Source organism: Centruroides sculpturatus, unplaced genomic scaffold (genome assembly GCF_000671375.1).
Source record: "Centruroides sculpturatus isolate CEXI.00-Female unplaced genomic scaffold, Cexi_2.0 scaffold1323, whole genome shotgun sequence".
Lineage (NCBI taxonomy): Eukaryota > Metazoa > Arthropoda > Arachnida > Scorpiones > Buthidae > Centruroides > Centruroides sculpturatus.
Window position 1 is genome coordinate 176,100 of NW_019385493.1, and position 20,118 is coordinate 196,217.

General features: G+C 31.5%; 2 protein-coding genes across 2 annotated transcripts in view; one reads left to right on the forward strand and one right to left on the reverse strand.

The window, feature by feature from the left end:
• LOC111639494 (protein SSUH2 homolog) overlaps nucleotides 1-5,974 on the forward strand; it is a 31,035-nt gene extending 25,061 nt beyond the window's left edge. Inside the window, exons 9-12 of the mRNA XM_023385384.1 lie at nucleotides 1,461-1,553; nucleotides 3,599-3,701; nucleotides 5,069-5,170; nucleotides 5,255-5,974. Coding sequence (XP_023241152.1) covers nucleotides 1,461-1,553; nucleotides 3,599-3,701; nucleotides 5,069-5,170; nucleotides 5,255-5,401 — 445 coding nt within the window. The 3' untranslated portion in view covers nucleotides 5,402-5,974. The remainder of the gene's footprint in view (nucleotides 1-1,460; nucleotides 1,554-3,598; nucleotides 3,702-5,068; nucleotides 5,171-5,254) is intronic.
• A 12,589-nt stretch (nucleotides 5,975-18,563) lies between these two features.
• LOC111639497 lies at nucleotides 18,564-19,775 on the reverse strand. Its single transcript, XM_023385388.1, has 2 exons — nucleotides 19,633-19,775; nucleotides 18,564-19,490 (listed from the first exon to the last, which is right to left on the reverse strand). The coding sequence occupies exons 1-2, from the start codon at nucleotides 19,742-19,744 to the stop codon at nucleotides 18,700-18,702; spliced, it is 903 nt and encodes a 300-aa protein (XP_023241156.1). The 5' UTR covers nucleotides 19,745-19,775; the 3' UTR covers nucleotides 18,564-18,699.
• Between the last annotated feature and the right edge of the window lie 343 nt (nucleotides 19,776-20,118).

A 20,118-nucleotide genomic window follows, 5' to 3' on the forward strand; every position in this document is an offset into this window, starting at 1 on the left:
TAATACTTCATTTTTTAAAATTTTGGCATATTATTCAATTATCACACAGCATGACTTACTGCAAGCTATCACATGACTATCAGGTGCATATAGAATTATCACAAACCATTCTATTCTGAAATTGACTGAAAAATGCTTGAAATACAAAAAACTGGGGAATCGACCGGGTTGAAACATAAAGCTCAGCAAAGACATCTAAATGCAGGAAACTTTTGAATGTTTTGAATAGTGGAAGCAGATTTGACAGTAAGACTCAACATGTGAGTAAAGTACACATTACACAGAGTACAACAACATGATGTTTTGGATGAAATAATGTCACCATGATGATAAATCAAGAAAACAAGCATCACTGCACAAAAAGGCTTCAAGCTTTACTTTGTGCCTTAACATTTCTTCACTAATATTGCTCAAAGGTGCTCTAATGTTCAGCCAAATTGGTAGATGCAATGACTTTAGGTCAGTAAATACGTGGTACATTTATAGTTTCCAACATTATTGGAAATCTAAAAATCTTTGATAGTTTTATTCTAGATAATCTAGAAGTATCTTGATATCTGCAGCTATTTGTACATTATGTACAAAAACACATTAATGCATTCATTACTTATTAGCAAAAACAAAAAATCCCCCGTACTAAACAAAAGGGAAAAATACATTTGCCATTGCATGCAATGACTATGGTGAAGGACTTCTGGATCACCCATTATATCTGACAGTTATCAAATCATACTAGTTGACTACTTGACATACTAACATGGAATTACTGAAAACTCTGGACAAATTAAGATTTTGATGTTTCTTAAGTAAAATTATCTGCTACAATATTTGTATAGTATATAAATACAGTAGAGCATCGATTATCTGACTCAATTGGGAACTCGTTGGTCGGATAACTGAAAAAATCAGATAATTGAAAAGAAGGAAAAAATACATTATTAGTATAGTGTATTAGGATATTAGTATATCCCATGTAATTAGTATATTAGTATATCGCTATTAACCAACTTTGCGTTGAATTTTCATCGATGTTTAGCCTAACAAATTTTTTAAAAATAATAATCGTTGCTATTGTATCGTTAAAAATTATTTTAAAATTTTTTTATTGCTCACAAAACAAACAATCACTCATAATTAGAAAATTAAGTCTTGTTTAAATACTGGCTTCCCTTCAATGGTCGAACTGTTGATGCCAGCTAAAACACGCAAAAATTTAACAAAAATAATATTAAAGTAGCCAAGACATAGCCAAATATTGTAGTGCCACATCACTAGCAGACATTTGAAATTTGCCAACTAGAACAGTCTGTTAACCGGGGTCAGATAATCGATGCTCTACTGTAATACAATAAATTTTTAAAATTTTTAATTGTTAATGTTTTTCACACAATTAGCATAATTTCATGTTTTATTTCATATAAATATTTCAGAATTCTATTAAATTCATCTTTCCTCTGTAGGTGTAATAAATGTAATGGTACTGGACTAGTCAAATGTAGGACTTGTTCTGGAAAAGGAAGTTTAAAATGCTATGTAAAACTGACTGCTACTTGGTAAGATTTTTAAATTTAAAAGTATAGACAAGTAAAAAAATTGATGTTTTTATCCTTAAAAAAAAAATTTCTTTTTGTAAATTATCTTGATATAATTTTAAATGAATAGTATCAGTTTTTATAAGAAATCTCTTCAAATTTGAACTTAATTCTTATAGTTTATAACTTTAAAACAAATACACATTTTGACAAAATGATATATAATTTATAAGAAATAATGCTGTGTTTATTATGAATAATGATTTTCTGATTAGTTTATGGATGTAGTCTTTGAATTCAGTAATAGATATCTATTATTAGCTGTACCAAATAAATTCACACGCTAATCAATGCTGAATGTTGCATTGTTTAAAATACATAAATTTTAAATTTTGCCAAGTAAAAAGTTAAAACGTTTAAATGTCATGAAATAGGTAATGTTTGGCAGTTATTTCCATGTGCTTTCTCATGTGCTATAATTTTTTTTTAATGGCTTGGACTAGAATTACTGAACATAAATGATATATCTAGCAATAAAACAATCAAGTTAATTAAAAAACACTTTTCTATGATGTAAGATCTTTTATAAATTTTCAATGCTTAAAGTGTTCTAAGCCTTTTGTTATCAAATGTATAAATGGCAAAGATGCTGAATTAATTTCTATGGCCTGGAAATTTCTCATTACAATAATACACCAATACACAATAATACAGAAATGATTTTGTTGGATGTTCTTAGAAAAAGTTCATTTTATTTTATTAATTTATATTGTAATCTATGTTTACATTCTTAAATATTTGGGTGTTAATGTGATAAGAAATGTTTAGTTTTAAATATGATGATGATGATTGGAACTGGTGACAATTTGAAAAACAATTTGAAAAACATTCCAGAAAGTTTAAAATATTTGGCTTGCAACAGAAATTTTCTGTAGAATCCTGAAGCTGGCCACTAAATGGAACCAAAACAATCTACAGTGTGTTTTTTTTTTCTTTTTGCAGCTGGAAACATGTGTAAGGTTGTAAGTTACTGTTAATATTTCATGATGGTGTATAAATACAAGATTTAAAATTAGAGTATGCCAACTCAACATTATTTTGCATAGACAATAAACAGGTGAAATACCATTATTTGGTCTATACCAATTCCAGTTCATAGAAAAGTGTTTTTGGCAATAACGAAAAATAATTTTAAATTTTTAAAAATAGTTAAACTGTTTAATATTATTTTATATTTAAATAGAAATAATAAAATAAACAAAATGCATCAAAATATAAGAACAGATGCTGACTAAAGATTTTTATATTTTAATTTTTATTTTTTGCAGAATTTCTATGCAGAAGGTAGTTCTTCTGCATCGCTGGCATTTATGTATCCATCCTTTTAATTTGCTTTTTATAAATTTCAATTTTTTTTCTTTGTTCATTGCTAATGATGAGGAACACAGCTCTGAGGATATTCTCTTCATTCCATTTAACTATGGAGTCCTCTGCTTGTGCCATACTGGACAAAACTGTGTTGCAATGCTCCATTTTTTTTTTTTTTAAATTCATACTTGTGCTCCTTAAGTCTATGAATGAAGAAAAAATTGAAATTTATAAAAGCAAATTAAAGGATAGATGCACAAATGCCAGAGATGCAGATGGACTATCTTTTGCATGGAAATTCTGCATAAAATATAATTCTTAGTCAGCACCTACCCTTAAATAAAAAACAAAATGCATCAAAATTTAATTGTTTTGTTTAATTGTTAATTTGTCTAATATTTCGTTTTAAATTTAAACTTAAGAGTTCGGATGTACGTTTATTAAAATCTTCCATTTTTGAAAAGGCATTCAAATTCAATTACACCTGAAGATGGCCTATTGTATTAGGTTGAAAACATTTGTTTAATAAAAATTTCTCAGCAACAGAAGGTGGTATTGATAATTCATTAAGATTGTTTTTAATAAAAACAATTTAGTTAGATGTAGACAAATGCTAGTCCAAATGATTTGTTTATTTTCTTGAAAAATTCAGTTGACTTATTTAATAACGTTTTGTCTTGATTTTTAATTTTTTTTAGGAAAAATCATGTTGATGATTTTATCGTCGAGCAAACAAATTTGCCAGATGAGTTAATCCGAGATGTAACCGGCCACATTGCCTTTGAAGAACAACAGCTTAGGGTAAGTTCTTGTTTTTAATAAAATATATACAGGATTCCTATGCACCTGGAAAGTCAGGAATTTTTATTAGTGTTTAGAAAGTCAGGAAATTTGTCAAAAATTGTCAATCAGGAAGAGTTAGGGAATTTGCCAACTTGTCTGCCTTGTTTTTTTTGCTGACAATATGCTTGACTAAGTGTAGCCATTAATATATACTTTTGTACATGGATTATACAGGATTTGTTAATGAATAATAATAAATGGCTTTTTTTCTTTTGTTGAGGATTAATAACAGGATAAACTACTTTAGTAAAACATTTTATTTTTAGTTTCAATAATTTGGCAATTATAAAAAACATAAGTGTTAAATAGAAAAAATAACTAACTAAAAAGTTGGTGAAGCAATAACGTATGTACATACATAGTAAGTCAAATGCTGTTTTATTTTGTCAGTGTGCCATACTTGTAAGGGATGTGAGGGTTGGGGAATTTGTACAAAGTCGATCGGAGAAAGTCATGGAATTAAAAAGAAAAATTTGAGTAAGAACCCTGTATATAATTAGTTGCCTATAAATACAAAGTTATTTCAGTTAAGTATGAACTTCTATATCTCACTGACCGGAAGCAATACTTCTATTCACTATATGCAAAATTACGAGACGTAATAAAAATTGCCAGGACAAATAAGTTTAAATTTACAAAATGTATTTATTAATTTTTAATTTTGCCATTGTCAGAGGGATGACTTTAACATTTTACATATCGAGTAGTCTCAAATGAAAGGTCAACTCCACAGTGGAACTGTTAATTTCCTCACGTACTTGCAAAGGGACAAAGTTAGAAGACATTTTTTTATGTATCGTCTGTTTTTAAGAAATTTCTTAAATTTTGTAAATTTAAACTTCAGCACTCGTGTCTAAAGATATTGCACAATAATAGTGTTAAATATTCGAAGAGGAATCTCTACGAATACTGCACACTTCCCATGCTTAAAACATCAATACTGTGTGCTCAATGAACTGTTGAGGGAGAAGCCAGTTAAAGTAAGACCTCGAATAATTTTGGACATATGGTAGAATGCTATCTTTCTGAAAAACCATATTTGGAATGTCGTCATCTAGATATGGAATTAACCATTCACACAACACATCCAGATAAATGATTACAATCAATGCACCAACCAACAAATACAGCATTGCCTGTGGCAAAATCGTAGTGTCGAATAGGAGTTTTGAGAGTTCTTTTCATATTTCGTCAAAGCAACTACTTAAATCAACTTCAAGATGATAAAATATCAGTTGGAAAAAATAAATCTAGATACTGTAGTATATTATTTAAATTAATACTTTTCAAGTTCAAGCTCTTGTTTTAAATTATTGTATTTTTAGGTATGGCCCATCAATCATTTTCAACCTAGTATTAATGATGCATCTAATCAACTGGTACAAAAACATAACCAAGCATTTCAAATGGAACGAATTCTACAACAAGTACGAAAACATTACTCTGACTTTTTTCTTTTTTTGTAAATGTTTAAATCAAATACTAAAATCTAATGTTTTTTAATTTGACAGAGACACAAAGTAAGAATTGTTCCGGTGGCCGAAGTAAAATACAATTGGAAAGACAGAAGCGGACAGTTCTTCGTATACGGATTTGAGAATAAAGTCTACTTTCCAGATTATCCGCAGTCCTGTTGCTGGGGATGTAGTATTTTATAAACCTGCTATAATGTAAAGATAGGTATAAATTTTAATCAAAGTGTTCCTAATTTTTGCTTTGCCATATTTGTAATTTGAAGAATTGATTTTTTTGAAGATATTTTTTATAAATTTATATAATATACTGCTTTTAAATAGCACATTTTGATCATTTTTACCTTAAAATTGTACCATCCAATGGTCTTACTGACCCTTTTTCTATCACCATTGTAGATTTTAGTGTTGCGGCTTTTTAAAATTTTATAATTTATTAAACAATTAAAATTATAAAAATTATGCCATATTGAAATCAATCAATCCAATTAAGTGCATTCGAAAACTTTCTTAATTGCTGAAGAGTGTGTATATTTTTTCATTATAAATGCCAAATCAGAATTAGAAATATATTGTAAGCATTGTAGATTGAATATACACAGCAATTGTATATTGATGTAAAGTGATGTAAATACATTAAAACTTCAAAACAAATGCTTATTTTAATGCATTATTTGAAGTCTTTTTGAATGTTTAAAATTATAAACTGGATTTTTATTTTTACGAAACTGTAATATTGAAAATATTTTGTTAAATTGTGGCAGCAATAAAAAATTTTTGAAGATCATTGTTGTCGTTTATACAGGTCTTTTCCAACAATTCATTTTACATAGAAAGTCCTTCCGGAAGTTGGCCCATATTTAAATGTTAGAAGCGTGAAGAAACCCTGTACACTGGTAGTTTAGTCACTGATCGATGGGCTCCATGTCGTCCCATTGATCAGGTGCGAACCCACGACCAAACTAACAGTGTTCCGTGATTCAGAAACGGGTGGAGAGATCCCAAACACAAGCGTTGAGGTCAGCGAAAAATATATATTGTAAAAGTCGCTTTAGATCTATCTACGAATTAAGGATAAAGAACCCAATTAAAGAGGATATTAATGAATGTAATAACAATGTTTTGAATGTAATTACACGATTTTAATTCATTTCTAGTAATTAGAATTCTCCGAAGAAGGTTGTTAATTTATAAAAATTCTTTTAACACATTTCTTTCAGAAGTAAATAAAATTCGGGGGATTTTTAACTTCGAAAAATTCAATCATACGTAATATTTTTAACAGAAATATCCCCCAAATTAAAGGGAATTTTCCCTTTAACATTGATTCATACTGTAAATACGACGAATACATGGAGCGTGCTGAAAAAATAATTATATTTATTGTAAAAAAAAAACCTATTGTGATTTCCCATATTTTAGTATTAATACAAAATAAAATTGTGTTTAATGTATTCATATTATTAAATGAGGTACTTTGATATCGATTAACATTAACACGTATTGGTATACCTCAACGTTTCTATGGCAGAACTGTTATTTCTGCATGTGTATACACGTACACATATGTACAGTATCCTGCTTAATAATTATCATTTCTGATTCACACTCCTGCAAATTGCATTAGTAAGCGAAATAAAATTATCCCATCTGTTTAACTTACGGAACACTTTAGAAAAAGTTTCTAATATGTACAGTAAGGCGAGAGCAGCGCCAATTTCGCCCTACCGGCTGAATTTTTAAGTGAAATTTTTCCTGTAAATGCTGTTTCCATACTCTTAGAGTCTAGACATTATATCATTAATTAAAATTAAACTTTTAAAAATTATAAAGTTTTTATACGTCATTATTGAGTAAAAATGAATTTTATGTCATTATTATTATTGATTTAAATATCAATTAATTCAGTTCATTCAAACATGACTTAAGTTGAGACACCTGGCTGACCCGAATGAAGTTTAATTTAATATTTGAAATGGTTTAATTAAGTGTGAAAATTAATAAAAATTTTAAAATATAATAATTAAATTGATTAATTCAGTTAAATAATTATAAAATCTGCTAATTCTGTTTAATTACTCTAAGGGAACATTCATCTTTCTCATCCCCTCCTATCTATAAACCTAGATATACTCTCGAGTAGGCTGATATATAATTAACACAGGCCTCCTGCCCCTAATCTTTCTATATGTGGTCTCGATCTTCGTATATTAACTCCGTTCTCGATTAATAATTTGACCACTTTAACACGAAACCGTATCAAAGTTAGTTGTAATGTAGAGAAATCATGCATTAAATTATAATAATTTATTAACAAAACTTAATTTCATAATAATTTTATTCTATAATTAAATTAAATTAACATAGGAAAACCCTTAATAATCCTTATATAATTTTTTTTTAAATTAGAAAGAGAAATATCTATTTTTATAATATGTAATATTTGTTCGTGTCTATTGACGATTTACAAAAAAAAGGAAATGACCTCATCGTGTTTAATTAATGGGCCTACTGCTGTACAAGAGTTTTGTTCGGTGGTGTAATCATTTGCATGTTATTGGGGGAAAATCCTGTTTAGAGTTGTGAAATGTTCTACACTTAATTGCTTTCGAAACTAAAGAATTTCTCTTTAACACCGTACGAACCCGTGATTTTTTTACTGTTTTCTCCCCATTAAAATGATCATTTTTAAATTAAATTTCGTTAGCATACATCATAATCGAATTTGTTCCTTTTTCGTTATAGTCCACCAGTGGCCAAGTGGATAAAACCACCGAACACTGGTAGCAGGTTCGCACCTGACTGCTAGCTTTTTGGGGCCAAATTCCCATAGAAATCCCACTAGAGTCATTATCCCATTGATAGATCGTTTACATGTTACGTTTCCTCATCCCATTAATCCAACCAATTTTCTTATTGGGCTGCAATTTGAAAAAAAACTATAGACCTAATAAGTTCCCATTGTCTCTGTCCTTCCTTAATCTGGAGAACAGAGTTAGATGGATAAAATCTGAAATCAGATATAGAAACCTTAGGGGCAGGAGGCTCAGATTAACTATGTAAACTTTCGATACAAACTGGGAGTCGTGTTATTTCAATTCAAACATTTTCTCCCCGAAAGGAGTTAGATGACTGGCACGACTCAATTGCTAGCAGGAAAGTATGATGTACAGGGGCAAGCCACTACTAAATTGAATATATTTTAAAAGTATGATTAAAAATTGAGTGACATTCGTTTAAAAAAAATCAATTGTTATTTATTTTAGGCAGGCATGCCTCCATTGGAGGGATTTTCTATAGAAAACTGGCCCCTATTTAGGTGTTACTAATGAAAAAAACTCCACGTGTCCAGCCAGTTTTCTAGGAGAGAACCTACGACTATTTTAAGAGTTATACCTAAGAAAATAGGTTATTTATTCTTTAAAAATTGTTCCTTCTGTTGAATTTTTGTGATTAAATTCTAAGATTTTATGTGGAATTTATTTTTGTCGTTAAGTCTTTTCTTAATGTCAACACTTAAAAGATATTATCGATTTTTGTTACGGATATAGTTTCGTAATTTCATTAAATTGGTACAATTCTCCGAAGTTAATAACGGGAATGATTCATTCTTACATTCTTTATTATCTGATTTGAAACTTACGAAATGTCGATTCTTGTGTTCACTATCCATAACTTAGCTATAAAAATATTTTAAATATATAATGCATTAATTAATAGCGTTATTGACTTTCCTTATATTTGTAGTGAATAAAGAATATTTTCCCCAAAATATTATTGTTAGTATAGATAAATGTTTCCTGTTTGTAGTTCTAATAGTGATTACAAAATTCTATATATAGCCTATATATAATTTATTATTATTTAAGTTTAAATAAGTGGTACTAAAAATTCGTTAGAAAAAAGTGTTTATAAATAATTATATAGTCATATATATATATATATTGTATTTTAAGTGTACTTATACATATATATAAATTTATTATATACAAGATAACTAATACATTAAATAAGCATTAAATTAGAACTGAAACTACTGCATAAAACTACTGAACTTTGGTGGTTAGTCGTGGGTTCGCACCTCAGCAACTGGCTGTAAAGTTTTCTAGGCTATTTTTGCCTGTTTGACATCTGAACAGGACCTAGTTTAGCGTAGAAAGTCCTCCCAAAAGACACACCTTTTGGTAGATCGTATTACCAAATTACACTAATAGTCTATAGTATTAAGAGAAGGATAGCCGAGCGGTCAAGAGGGCAGTCTACCGCTCTGGGGGACCCTGAATCGAATTCGAACGGGCCAAAAAATCCCAGGAAATTTTCGGGGTTGGTCCGTTTGGAATATGTGGAATATTTGGAATTAATGGAATATGACAACGCAACACGTGGGTAATATATCAAGGGGTACCCCTTGGCATATTACCCACGTGTTGCGTTAGCTCCTGGAGACTTTCTATGATAAACTGACCCTATTTAGATGTTAGATACGCGAAGAAAACCCGAAAAACTTCAGGTCCCAGTCTCGATCCAAACGAGTTATGAAAAATTCAGATAGAATTTGATGGATCCTTCATGATGGCATTACTTAATGATCGGAATTTCATATATTAACGTAAGTTTCAACAGTTTTTATTAATTTTAATTAACTTTTATTTAAACATAAGTAGAGCCAAATTATTATTATTGGCATTCAAATAACTATACGGTGTTTTGACTTTAATAGGATCTCATAAATTAACGAGTTTAATTGTTTATCGGTATTGAAAATTCCCAAATTTCTGTATAGAAATTCGAGCGGGAATTTTCGTTACTAGTGTTTATCAGATCTTATTCGAAGAAAAATTACGTGGCTTAACACCTAAACAGGGGAGATATTCTATCTTTAGGTGATATTTTTCTCTTAACAGATTGCCTCTTGTGTTGCCTTATCTTATTCCGTAAATCATAAAAATCCTCATAATTCAAGAGGTTAAGACGTCGATCTGTCAATGTGGAAGACCCGGAATCGAATCCAATAGGATCAAAACTCCCAGGGATTTTTTGTGGACGATTCCTCTCGGATGTGTCCGTTTGCTTGTTTGTTTTTTTGTTTATAGAAACGCAACACACGGGCAATTTACCGAGAAAGATGCCTCCCGAGAGATCTTTCTAAGGGGAAACTGATCCCTATTTAGATGTTAGACACGTGAAGAAAACCCACAAAAAGTATGTGGCAAGTCCGTTGGCGAGGCGCGAATCCACGACTAAATATTTCGTGGTTATGCCCGCTCGGACACTGTAGACTCGGGTTTCTTCCCTCGCTATCCGGCCTCCTCCTATTGTAGACCTGGCCGAACCCACGACGAAGAAAAATAAAATTAATTCGTTTCACCCTGTTGTATTTGGGTCGTGGGTTCGCATCTCGCCAACGGTTTTCTCACGTGTGTAATACCCATTTAGGTAAGAAAACCCGGCTTCATCCCTCCATTTATTAAGCGAAAAAACAAATAATAATTAATATTAATAAATTATTAGCGTCGTGCAATTCTGTTTCAAAAGACAATTTGCATACATCCCTGATGTGTTTTTAATAGTCTCAATGGATTGTGACATCATTGAGAGTAGAAGTCTATGAAAGTGTGGTTAAGTTACTAATTGTTGATTTTAAAAATAGAAAATTATAGAAAGAAAAAAGAATAATTGAATAGCTCTTATGTACGTTAATGTCTGGATTGTTGAATTATAATGTTACCTCCTCGTCCATCAAAAGATGAATAACAATTTAAATGGGAAATTCGAGTGCATTGCACAACTCCAATTATTTTTAAAAATGGGCAATTTTCTAAAATAAACATTATTTTCTAATACACAAAACATCATTACTTACCGTTTTATTTCATTTCCGATTGTAAGAAATGATTATTCTTATTATATTTGTTTACGTCGAGGAGACACGTGGCAAAGACCGAACCCACGACCGATGTTCAGTGGTTTTTATGGTGATAATTTCATAGTGTTAAACCACTAAACATTGGTAGTTTTTCGGGATTTCTTCACGCTAAATAGGGGCCAATTTTCACACAAAAGACAATGGAGGATTCGGAAATTTTTAGAGGAGTGTTCAGAAAGAAAGGTGCCTCCCGGATCCAGGGTGGCACCCCTCCTAGACAGATTTTATTCTGTCTAAGGAGCAGATTTCTGTAGATTTTTCTTTAAATTCCTGTAAATTATTAGACTTAGCACGTTTCTTGTCTTTATAACCTCTATTAAATTCTAATCAATTTACCTGTTAAAGTAATAACGTAAATTCTTTGTTGGAAATTTGGCAAGAACGAGATTTTTTTTTATTATATAAGTAGTGACAATTATAAATATACCACTCTATTTATACTGAATAAATTTACTGTCTTGTAAATATTTTAACCTTCAACTTACATCCTTTAAGACTTCTTTCGGCCTTGAGTTACGTTTCGCAAGTTATTTTCACTATCAAATGATTACCTGTAAATTTTTTTTAAAGAATTTCGCATATATTTTAAATATTTATCGATATCTAAGTGATTATTTAAAATATTTATTTAACTACCATTCTTTGGGCTGAAATTCGACTTGTGATTTCAAACTATAAAGTGTAAGATGCTTCCCCCTCCTACCAAATATTTCGGGCCCTAAACTATAACATACTGGATACATTTTCTTCTTATTTTGTATGGAGAAGAGCCGTGTTCTCAGCTTAGAACCTGGCACTATGAGGAACCCCTGGGCCTGTACTTTTTATTTAAAATTCTATAAGAATCTTCGCTATCCTTGACCTTGTTTGAGATAAAAATACTATCAATGTTTTTAGGGTCGACCTTCTTCATTTTTCTTTCATTTTATTAAAAGATAATATTTATTACGTTTAAATTTGTATATCCAATCTCCATTAACGGCCACCTTTCAACAATGGTCGCTCCTAAACAGCGGCCATTTTCTTTCGTTTAAATTTGTATATCCAATCTCCATTAACGGCCACCTTTCAACAATGGTCGCTCCTAAACAGCGGCCATTTTCTTTCGTTTAAATTTGTATATCCAATCTCCATTAACGGCCACCTTTCAACAATGGTCGCTCCTAAACAGCGGCCATTTTCTTTCGTTTAAATTTGTATATCCAATCTCCATTAACGGCCACCTTTCAACAATGGTCGCTCCTAAACAGCGGCCATTTTCTTTCGTTTAAAGAAAAGGAACCTCCAAAACACGGCCATTTTTTACGTTCTAGTCAGTGGCCGTTGTATACAGGTTTTATCTGTATATATAATTTCTTCGTACCTTTTGAAACGATTGAAAATTCTTCTCGTGATAAATATAATGCCATAAGAATGGTCGTGCCATACAGAAAAATTACAGAAGTAATTAGATTTTCATAATTTCCATAAAACAAATAGAAAATATAATATAGATAGTACATAGTCCTTAATTTATCTTCTATGACACGTTATTTAAATAATAATTTTTTTTTATTTTTTGCAACGGAATTTACTATTTTAGCAATGGTAAATAAGAAAATGTACTTCTAATATGCATGATTTATAGCAGCCATTTACGGACCAAGTACCGGATAAATGGTTTCAATATTTAATATATAAATTAAATATATTTTAAAGGAATTTTTCGGGGATGATGTTACATCCTTCACCACCCGGTCGCTGCCATTGTGTGCTTGGCCGAGCCGCGGTGAGCACGGAAAATGCCCTTAAGGTGAAAGTAATACAAATTTTTTTAAAGAAGAATCACCGTACACCCGTCCGAGCGAGGCGCGAACCCACGACCGAACTCCCAGTGTTCAGGATACGGAGACCTCTTGGCCCGCAATGCTTCGTACTGTACATAAATATAAAAAAACCATTTTAATCCCATTCTTGTGTTTGTAAATAGGTTAAAATCGTGATACGAGTCACAAGAATTATATTTATAAAGAAGCGGGAGGACTTTCTGTGGGAAACTTGCTCCCGTTTGGATGTTATTCACGTGAAAAAAACCTAGAAATTCCACGTTGCCAGTCGTTGGTGAGGTGAGAACCCTCGACTAATTACCAGTGTTCGGCTTTATCCGCTCTGCCAGTGGTGTGTCGTTTAAAGTACAAATGTACTTTAAATAAAATAGTTTTAATTGCCAGCATTCCGAACTATTTCCTCCTTCGAACGAAAGTCTGAAGCTTTAAAATTAAAATAATAATAAGTTATTTAGTGAATAAAACTGTCAAAAAAACTTATTATTTTCCTTAGTTTTTTATAAATTTATATTCCCGCAATTTTAAAGTAAACATTACATCTTTTAAGCAGAAGATGAAGCAATTTGAAAGGAAAGAAATTCATAATGATTACTAATAATAATATAGAATTCTGTATAAAATGGTTGCCTCCATTGTAGAGAATTAGTGATAAATCAGCTATTTTATTCTAACGTTATATAATAATCTAGTCGACCTCTAGAGTTTTCTATGTCCTAGAGAAGTTTTTAAACTTGGAGCATTGCATAACGTGAGCAACAGGATACATGGATTATAAAATCTGGGATTTTACCACCGAAATATCCTAGAAAATTATAGTTTAGAAAAAAAAAAATATAAAAAAAAATTCGGTTTCACCTTGCCATAATGTTCGACCGTGTTGAAATCGAAGAAAATAATTATGGTAATCAGATGCAAATGTTTTACAACTCTAGTTTTATTTGAAAATCGTGTCAAATTCCTTAACTCTTGCATAACAAATATAGATATAGTCTTTATTACGGTACTATTATTAAAGTTAAATAAGAATAATTAACTCTTTCCATCCCGTGATCACTAAGAGAGGGTCTTTTATTCGTATCCATGGTGGTTTCTGTCAGGCCCACGGTGGGATTATTCGCTAGACCTTCAGCCACGGGTCGAGCACACGAGGTTTTTCTGGTTTACTTCGCGTACCAAAATAAAGGGCCAATTTCCCGTAAAATTCCTCCCGAGTGGCACCCCTCTCGGAAGATTAACCATGTTTGTGGCGTTGCCGTAAATAAATAGACCAAACCTTAAACGTTATTAGTTTATGGTGTAAAATCATTTGGGGGGGTCTCGTCTTCTTCATCTACGGGCCTCAAAATAAATCTTAATTGGCTGCTGGATGGACCTCTTATTAAAAACTCGGATCCCTCGCAGAGTGACAGGCCTTAGAAAGTTTAAAAGTGATATATATATTAGAAAATATCAACGTAGACTCAGTAAAACTACTTTAGTTAACTGTAAATAAATATAATAATTGAGTTTATTACTCTGTTTCTAATTTAGTCGTTTAATGAAGCTCTTATATAAGTAAAAATCATTTATTTTTTCTTTCGTGTAGAAAAGGAAAATACTTGAAGGCAGTGATTATTAAAAAAGATGGTAAACTATCTCTTTCATAATTCCAATTACTTTAATAATGTTAGAATCATCTACTAATGAATATCTTAATTAAATCTACCTTCAATTTTCAATGTTTTCCTTCTTCTTTTTCTTCTTCTTCTTTAAATTGGTAAAAATAAAAATGTAATATACAACAAACCGAATGAGTAGAATCTCCTTATACAATGACCCCAAGTATAAAACACAAATAAAAGAAAATTTAAATTTTATTCTTATTTTTAACTGTTTCTGCTCTGTGAGTATCGAGAGGGCCTTTTTTCGGTTGTGAGGGGCCTAACGAAAAATTCCTGGGATTATTTTGACTGCCCCGATTTGATTCCGGATCCCCTAAGAATTAGGTAGGCCGGTCGAGGCTTTTTGATGGAATAAGGCGAGGTAACACGTGGGCCATCAAAGGAGTGATCCCTCCTGAAGGCTATTCGATAGAAAATTGTCCCCTAAATAGGCGAAGATAACTTGAAAAAAAATTCACATGGTCAGCTTGTCGGTGGTGCACGAACCCGCGACTAATTACCAGTATACAGTGGTTTTGTTTATTTAATTTTTTATTTATTTAAATATTCTTATCTTAATCATTAAACAAAACACTATTTCGACATTTCAATTGTATTAAGACTGTATCAATTTTGTCTAAATGAGATATCATTAAAATCTTTATCTCTGAGAAAGTGATTAAAACATATAAGAGTCGTGAAGCCAACGACGTAATTATACATTTCCTGCAATACACGAAAAGAAAAAGAACCGAAAGGGAATGTCCCCTCTTCTCTAGAAGATTCAGTGGCCAGGGAATCGGAGTTATTATATTCAGTCAACGAACTAAAAATTGTAGTTTGTGACCTCACGCTTTAGACGGGTTTTTTTCAAGGTCTTTACGAATAAATATAAAGATGCGAACGATTCAAGTCTCGATATAACACATCCGACAGCTGAACATTCGAACTGTTCCAATAATACTGTAAGTTTTTCCAGCAGTTTGTATTATCTTTCTATAGTTATATCGTACGATAAGATTGTCATTCATTGTTTCTTCTAGTTTAAGATGGACAAAAGAATCCTTGCAGTCTTCTTGGTGGTTCTTGTAGTGCTAGTAGCTGTAGAGGCGCAATACGGAGGCTGGGGAGGATATGGAAGAGGAAGAGGATGGGGATACGGTAGAGGATGGGGAGGATATGGAAGAGGTTGGGGAGGATACGGAAGAGGTTGGGGAGGATACGGAAGAGGCTGGGGAGGATACGGAAGAGGCTGGGGAGGATATGGAAGAGGTTGGGGATGGCGTGGATAGAGGTAAGTAACAAATATAATTTTAACCTTATCCAATTCTTGAGATCATTTTGCTGATATCTTACGCTTTCTCTTAAAAAATCGAGAATAAAACGAACTTATTTTAATTTTAAAATGAATATAAATCAGTATCAAATAGATGTTTTTCATTATTAACAGGATCATTGGAAGAGCATCGTTAAAGACAACGATTATACGGAAGAAGTATTTAAGATCTGTATATCGAATAGTGCCTATTGATGGAAGAACCCCCGAAGACAAATTTCAATAATTCTGTATAATTTCTTCATTAAAACAATGTAAAAGAGATATATTTTAATCGGTACATTAAAAAAATATAAAACAGAAATAATGAATTGTTTCTTTATTATATGACGTAAATCGGCCTGCAAAAAATAGTTACTTTTCGAGAAATCAGGTGGCGCTAGATAGAAGAGGCATAAACCCAGTTCTATCTTGTAAGATTTAATGGATCTTACAACGTTAATGAATTACGTTCAAGGTTGTGATCCGGGGGGCCTCATACAGTGACAATCGAACCAAAACTAAATCCGGTTATTAAATAATTTTTGCCATCAGTACACCATGTCACGAATATTAAATTAACTACTAAATTCAAATTGCAATGGTTAAAAGAAGTCATCTTCCTTCAACCGTGTAGATGTCATTGGCTCCACTAAATCTATTTAAAGGTATAATTTCACTTATCTGTTATCTATAAATAACATTTGTTAGATTTTAAAGATCGCCCAGATAAATACCGAAACGTTATTTCCGACAAATTCTCTCTTCACGATAAGCTACGAAACGATAAATCGCTGTGGCACCCCCCACCATTCTCGTCCGAAAAACTTAAATTCCAACGCAATAAAAGACGAAAATAAAGAATTTAATTACTTTTTCCAATAATAAATAAAAATATTAATCATACCTTACAAAATTTTGCATTTAATATACATCCTAATAATTATTTTGTGTGTACGACATACGCAATAACACCTCAGAGAACCATCCTATCGATCTCTAACTATTAACGAATGATGGGAGGATAAATTATAAAAATTCTCTTAATAAAAATATTATATATTGGTTTATATATATATAATAAATTTAGATAAATTCGTAGTTAAAAAAAGATAGAAAAAAAATATATATATAAAGATGCGGTGGTTGAAAATATGATGATACCGTTTTACATTAATTTCCCCAAAGACGTGTGGAAATAAATAATATAACTATAATAAATAATTAACAAGTTGTTGAAAGCTGTCTGCGAAATAACCGAGAAAAATTTTATAAATCAATTAAATTTAATTAATTCTACATTTAGGGTCGTATTTAGGTATTTATTTATGTAGAGGGTGGATAATTTTGTCCACTGATAAAAAACCAATAAGAGGGTTGGTTTTTCTCTTCTTCTCTCTCTCTATACTTTTATATTTTTTCGGAATTCGTTAAATTGAGGGAAGAAGAGGAAGAAGAAGGCTCCACAACCCCCTTTTCTGTTTTAACGTAATAGCTTGGAAAGTCGGGGGGGAGGATGTGTTTCTCCATTGTAAATTGTTAACTGTTGAAGAAGCCATATTTCTTCGATCGATTTTTTAATATCTATTCAATCTGGCTTCTAATGTACATATTTCTCCTCTAACCCCTGTCAACATTTATTCAATACTAAAGAATACACGAGGATAATACATTTTTGCGCGTACATTCAATATACACTCGTGTGTTTGAACTTGTCTACGTATATAATAAACGTTTATATTGATAAAACAAAAAAAAAGAAACATATGTATACATAAGTTTTAATTTATTTATAAGGTTAACGTGTAAAGATTAATACTTATAAATTACTTATACGTGTATATTACGCTTCTATTTTTAGTAAATTAATAAATGTTATACAGTAATATGTATGCAAATGATCATAACCTAAAAATCGAAATTAATTATATAATTAAGCTCGATATATTTGGTGCTTAATGTAGTTTTATTAATACAATCGAACCTCCGAACAACGGACACTGACTGACGTTATTCGGAGGTTATTTCGTACGCATTTTTCTTAAATAATAATAATAAAAAAGGCAATTCATTCCCGAAAAAATGGCCTAAATTTTAGTTATTACGGATTTAATAGCAAATCTTACTTTTATGAGAAAATAATTCTATTAAATAGGGTCATAATTCCCCCGAAATCTACGCGAAAATGATCTTATCTTTCTATTTTATTTTTCAATCTTCTATAAAAATGAAAGAAATTAAATTATGTAAACCAGAATTTTTTTCCTCCCCTCTGCTGAAGTATTTTTTATCGATTTTTAAATTATTTTTGACTTATTTCTGAAAATAAAATTTCTAGAAAGGGAGAAAAAAGACGAGTAAAGGTATTTCGAATGCTTGCTTTAACGTCTCGTAACTCGACAAATATTTACAAATAATTGTTTTAAATTAATTTAAAACCTCAAATAAGTAACGCGGTAAAGGTTTTCGTGTCATTGTTTTATTAAGATTTTAATTAATAATTGAATGATGCCACTATCACGTGATAAAATAGAGAGTTGAGACACGTCTCATCTATGGAAAAAGGGGAGAAAGCAACGGAGATAGGAGACTCGTATTCTTTCTTAATAAATTGAATTCGTTTATTATTCAATAGAATAAAATTTTATACAAATGTCGTTTCTTTATTTATTTATTATTATTTATTTATTTTTTTTTTTGAATTTAACAAATAGAAAAAAAGGATATACTTTAATTGACACGTAGATTTATTATATTCGAGAGATTTTAATATTTAATTAAATAATATTAATTGGACCGGTATCTTCCTCTTCACCCATCTTCTCTGGAGGATTCTCTTGAACTTCTTCGACGATGTCATCGGCAATGGGCAGTGGATCATCGTTAATATCGAGTAATGCATCGTCGGGGATGATGGAAGGTGGATTCAAATCCATTTCTTCTTCCTCTTCTTCTTCTTCTACCATAGAAGTTTCTTGAGGTTCTATGGGTTCGTCGGGTAACGTTTCGGGAATGTATTCGGGAAAAACTCCAGTACCTATCATATCTGCTGTGACAATTTCTGATTCTGGCATGGCACCACCAATGATATCATCGGTTTGAGTATCGGGCATAAAATCGGATACCACGGGATCTGGGGAAATATTTCCTTCGTCTTCTGTTATGTCTTTTCTAATTGGATCGGGAGGAGTAGAGTTATCTTCGGTGGTACCGGTTATCGAATACTCTTTATTATCCGTAACCGATTCTTTCGATTTCTCGTTTTTTATATCAGTTTCTTTGTCATTTATGGATTTAACGCTCACCGTTTCTAATATAAGTTTATCGTCGTTTAACTTCTCTGTGGCACTCTCGAATAGTTCGGAGATTGCAGTGGGTTCTTTTACGGGTACCGTGGACTTTTCTGAATTACTTTTTGCACGTTCTTCAATGGTGATTGTCGTCTTCAATGAAGATTCTGTGTTAGGTGATAATTTGCTTTCGATTTGGTACGTTTTTTCCACCGGATTCGATAGAGATTCTTCCGAATTTTTAATACTTTCTTCGATTTTACTCGACGTTTCCACATCTAAAAATACGAAATCTTAACCGATTAATAATAATTTTTAAAACTATATATATACTCACACATGGTTAAATCGTCAAATTAAAAAAAAAATAGATGAAATTTTAATAATTATGTTAATTGAATCTCGAAAAGTATAACTCACCGATGGTACTTGAGTATTGTTTGTCACCTGGAGCGACAGTCGGGGTGATTGTAGGAGCGGTATACACTTGACACACTAATAAGGCAGAGAGGAGAAGTTGTAAAGCAGCCATCTCGACTGTGTAAAGCGGTTGACTGTTTAATCATCAACTTACCTGTCCGATCGACCAGGTATGAGCGGTGGCGACATCTGCCTCTTTGGCCTTGAACTCCGAATAGAAGAAAGGAATTTCCCCGAATGTGTAGGTCATTGGCATTCCTCCTCCTCTCTATACTAAACTGCTTCGTGTTTTGTTTCGGCTGAGAAATTCTCGGAAGGTATCTTAACCCCCCCACAAAAAAAAAAGAAAAATTTCCCAGAGATCCCGGTGCGGTGTCGCATCATTTGCTAAAGAAAGGTATAACTTTATCACCGTTGTTATCGTTATTATTGTAATTTCTTTTTTTTTTTTTTTCAAAATGGCAACCGTTATTATCATACCGGGGA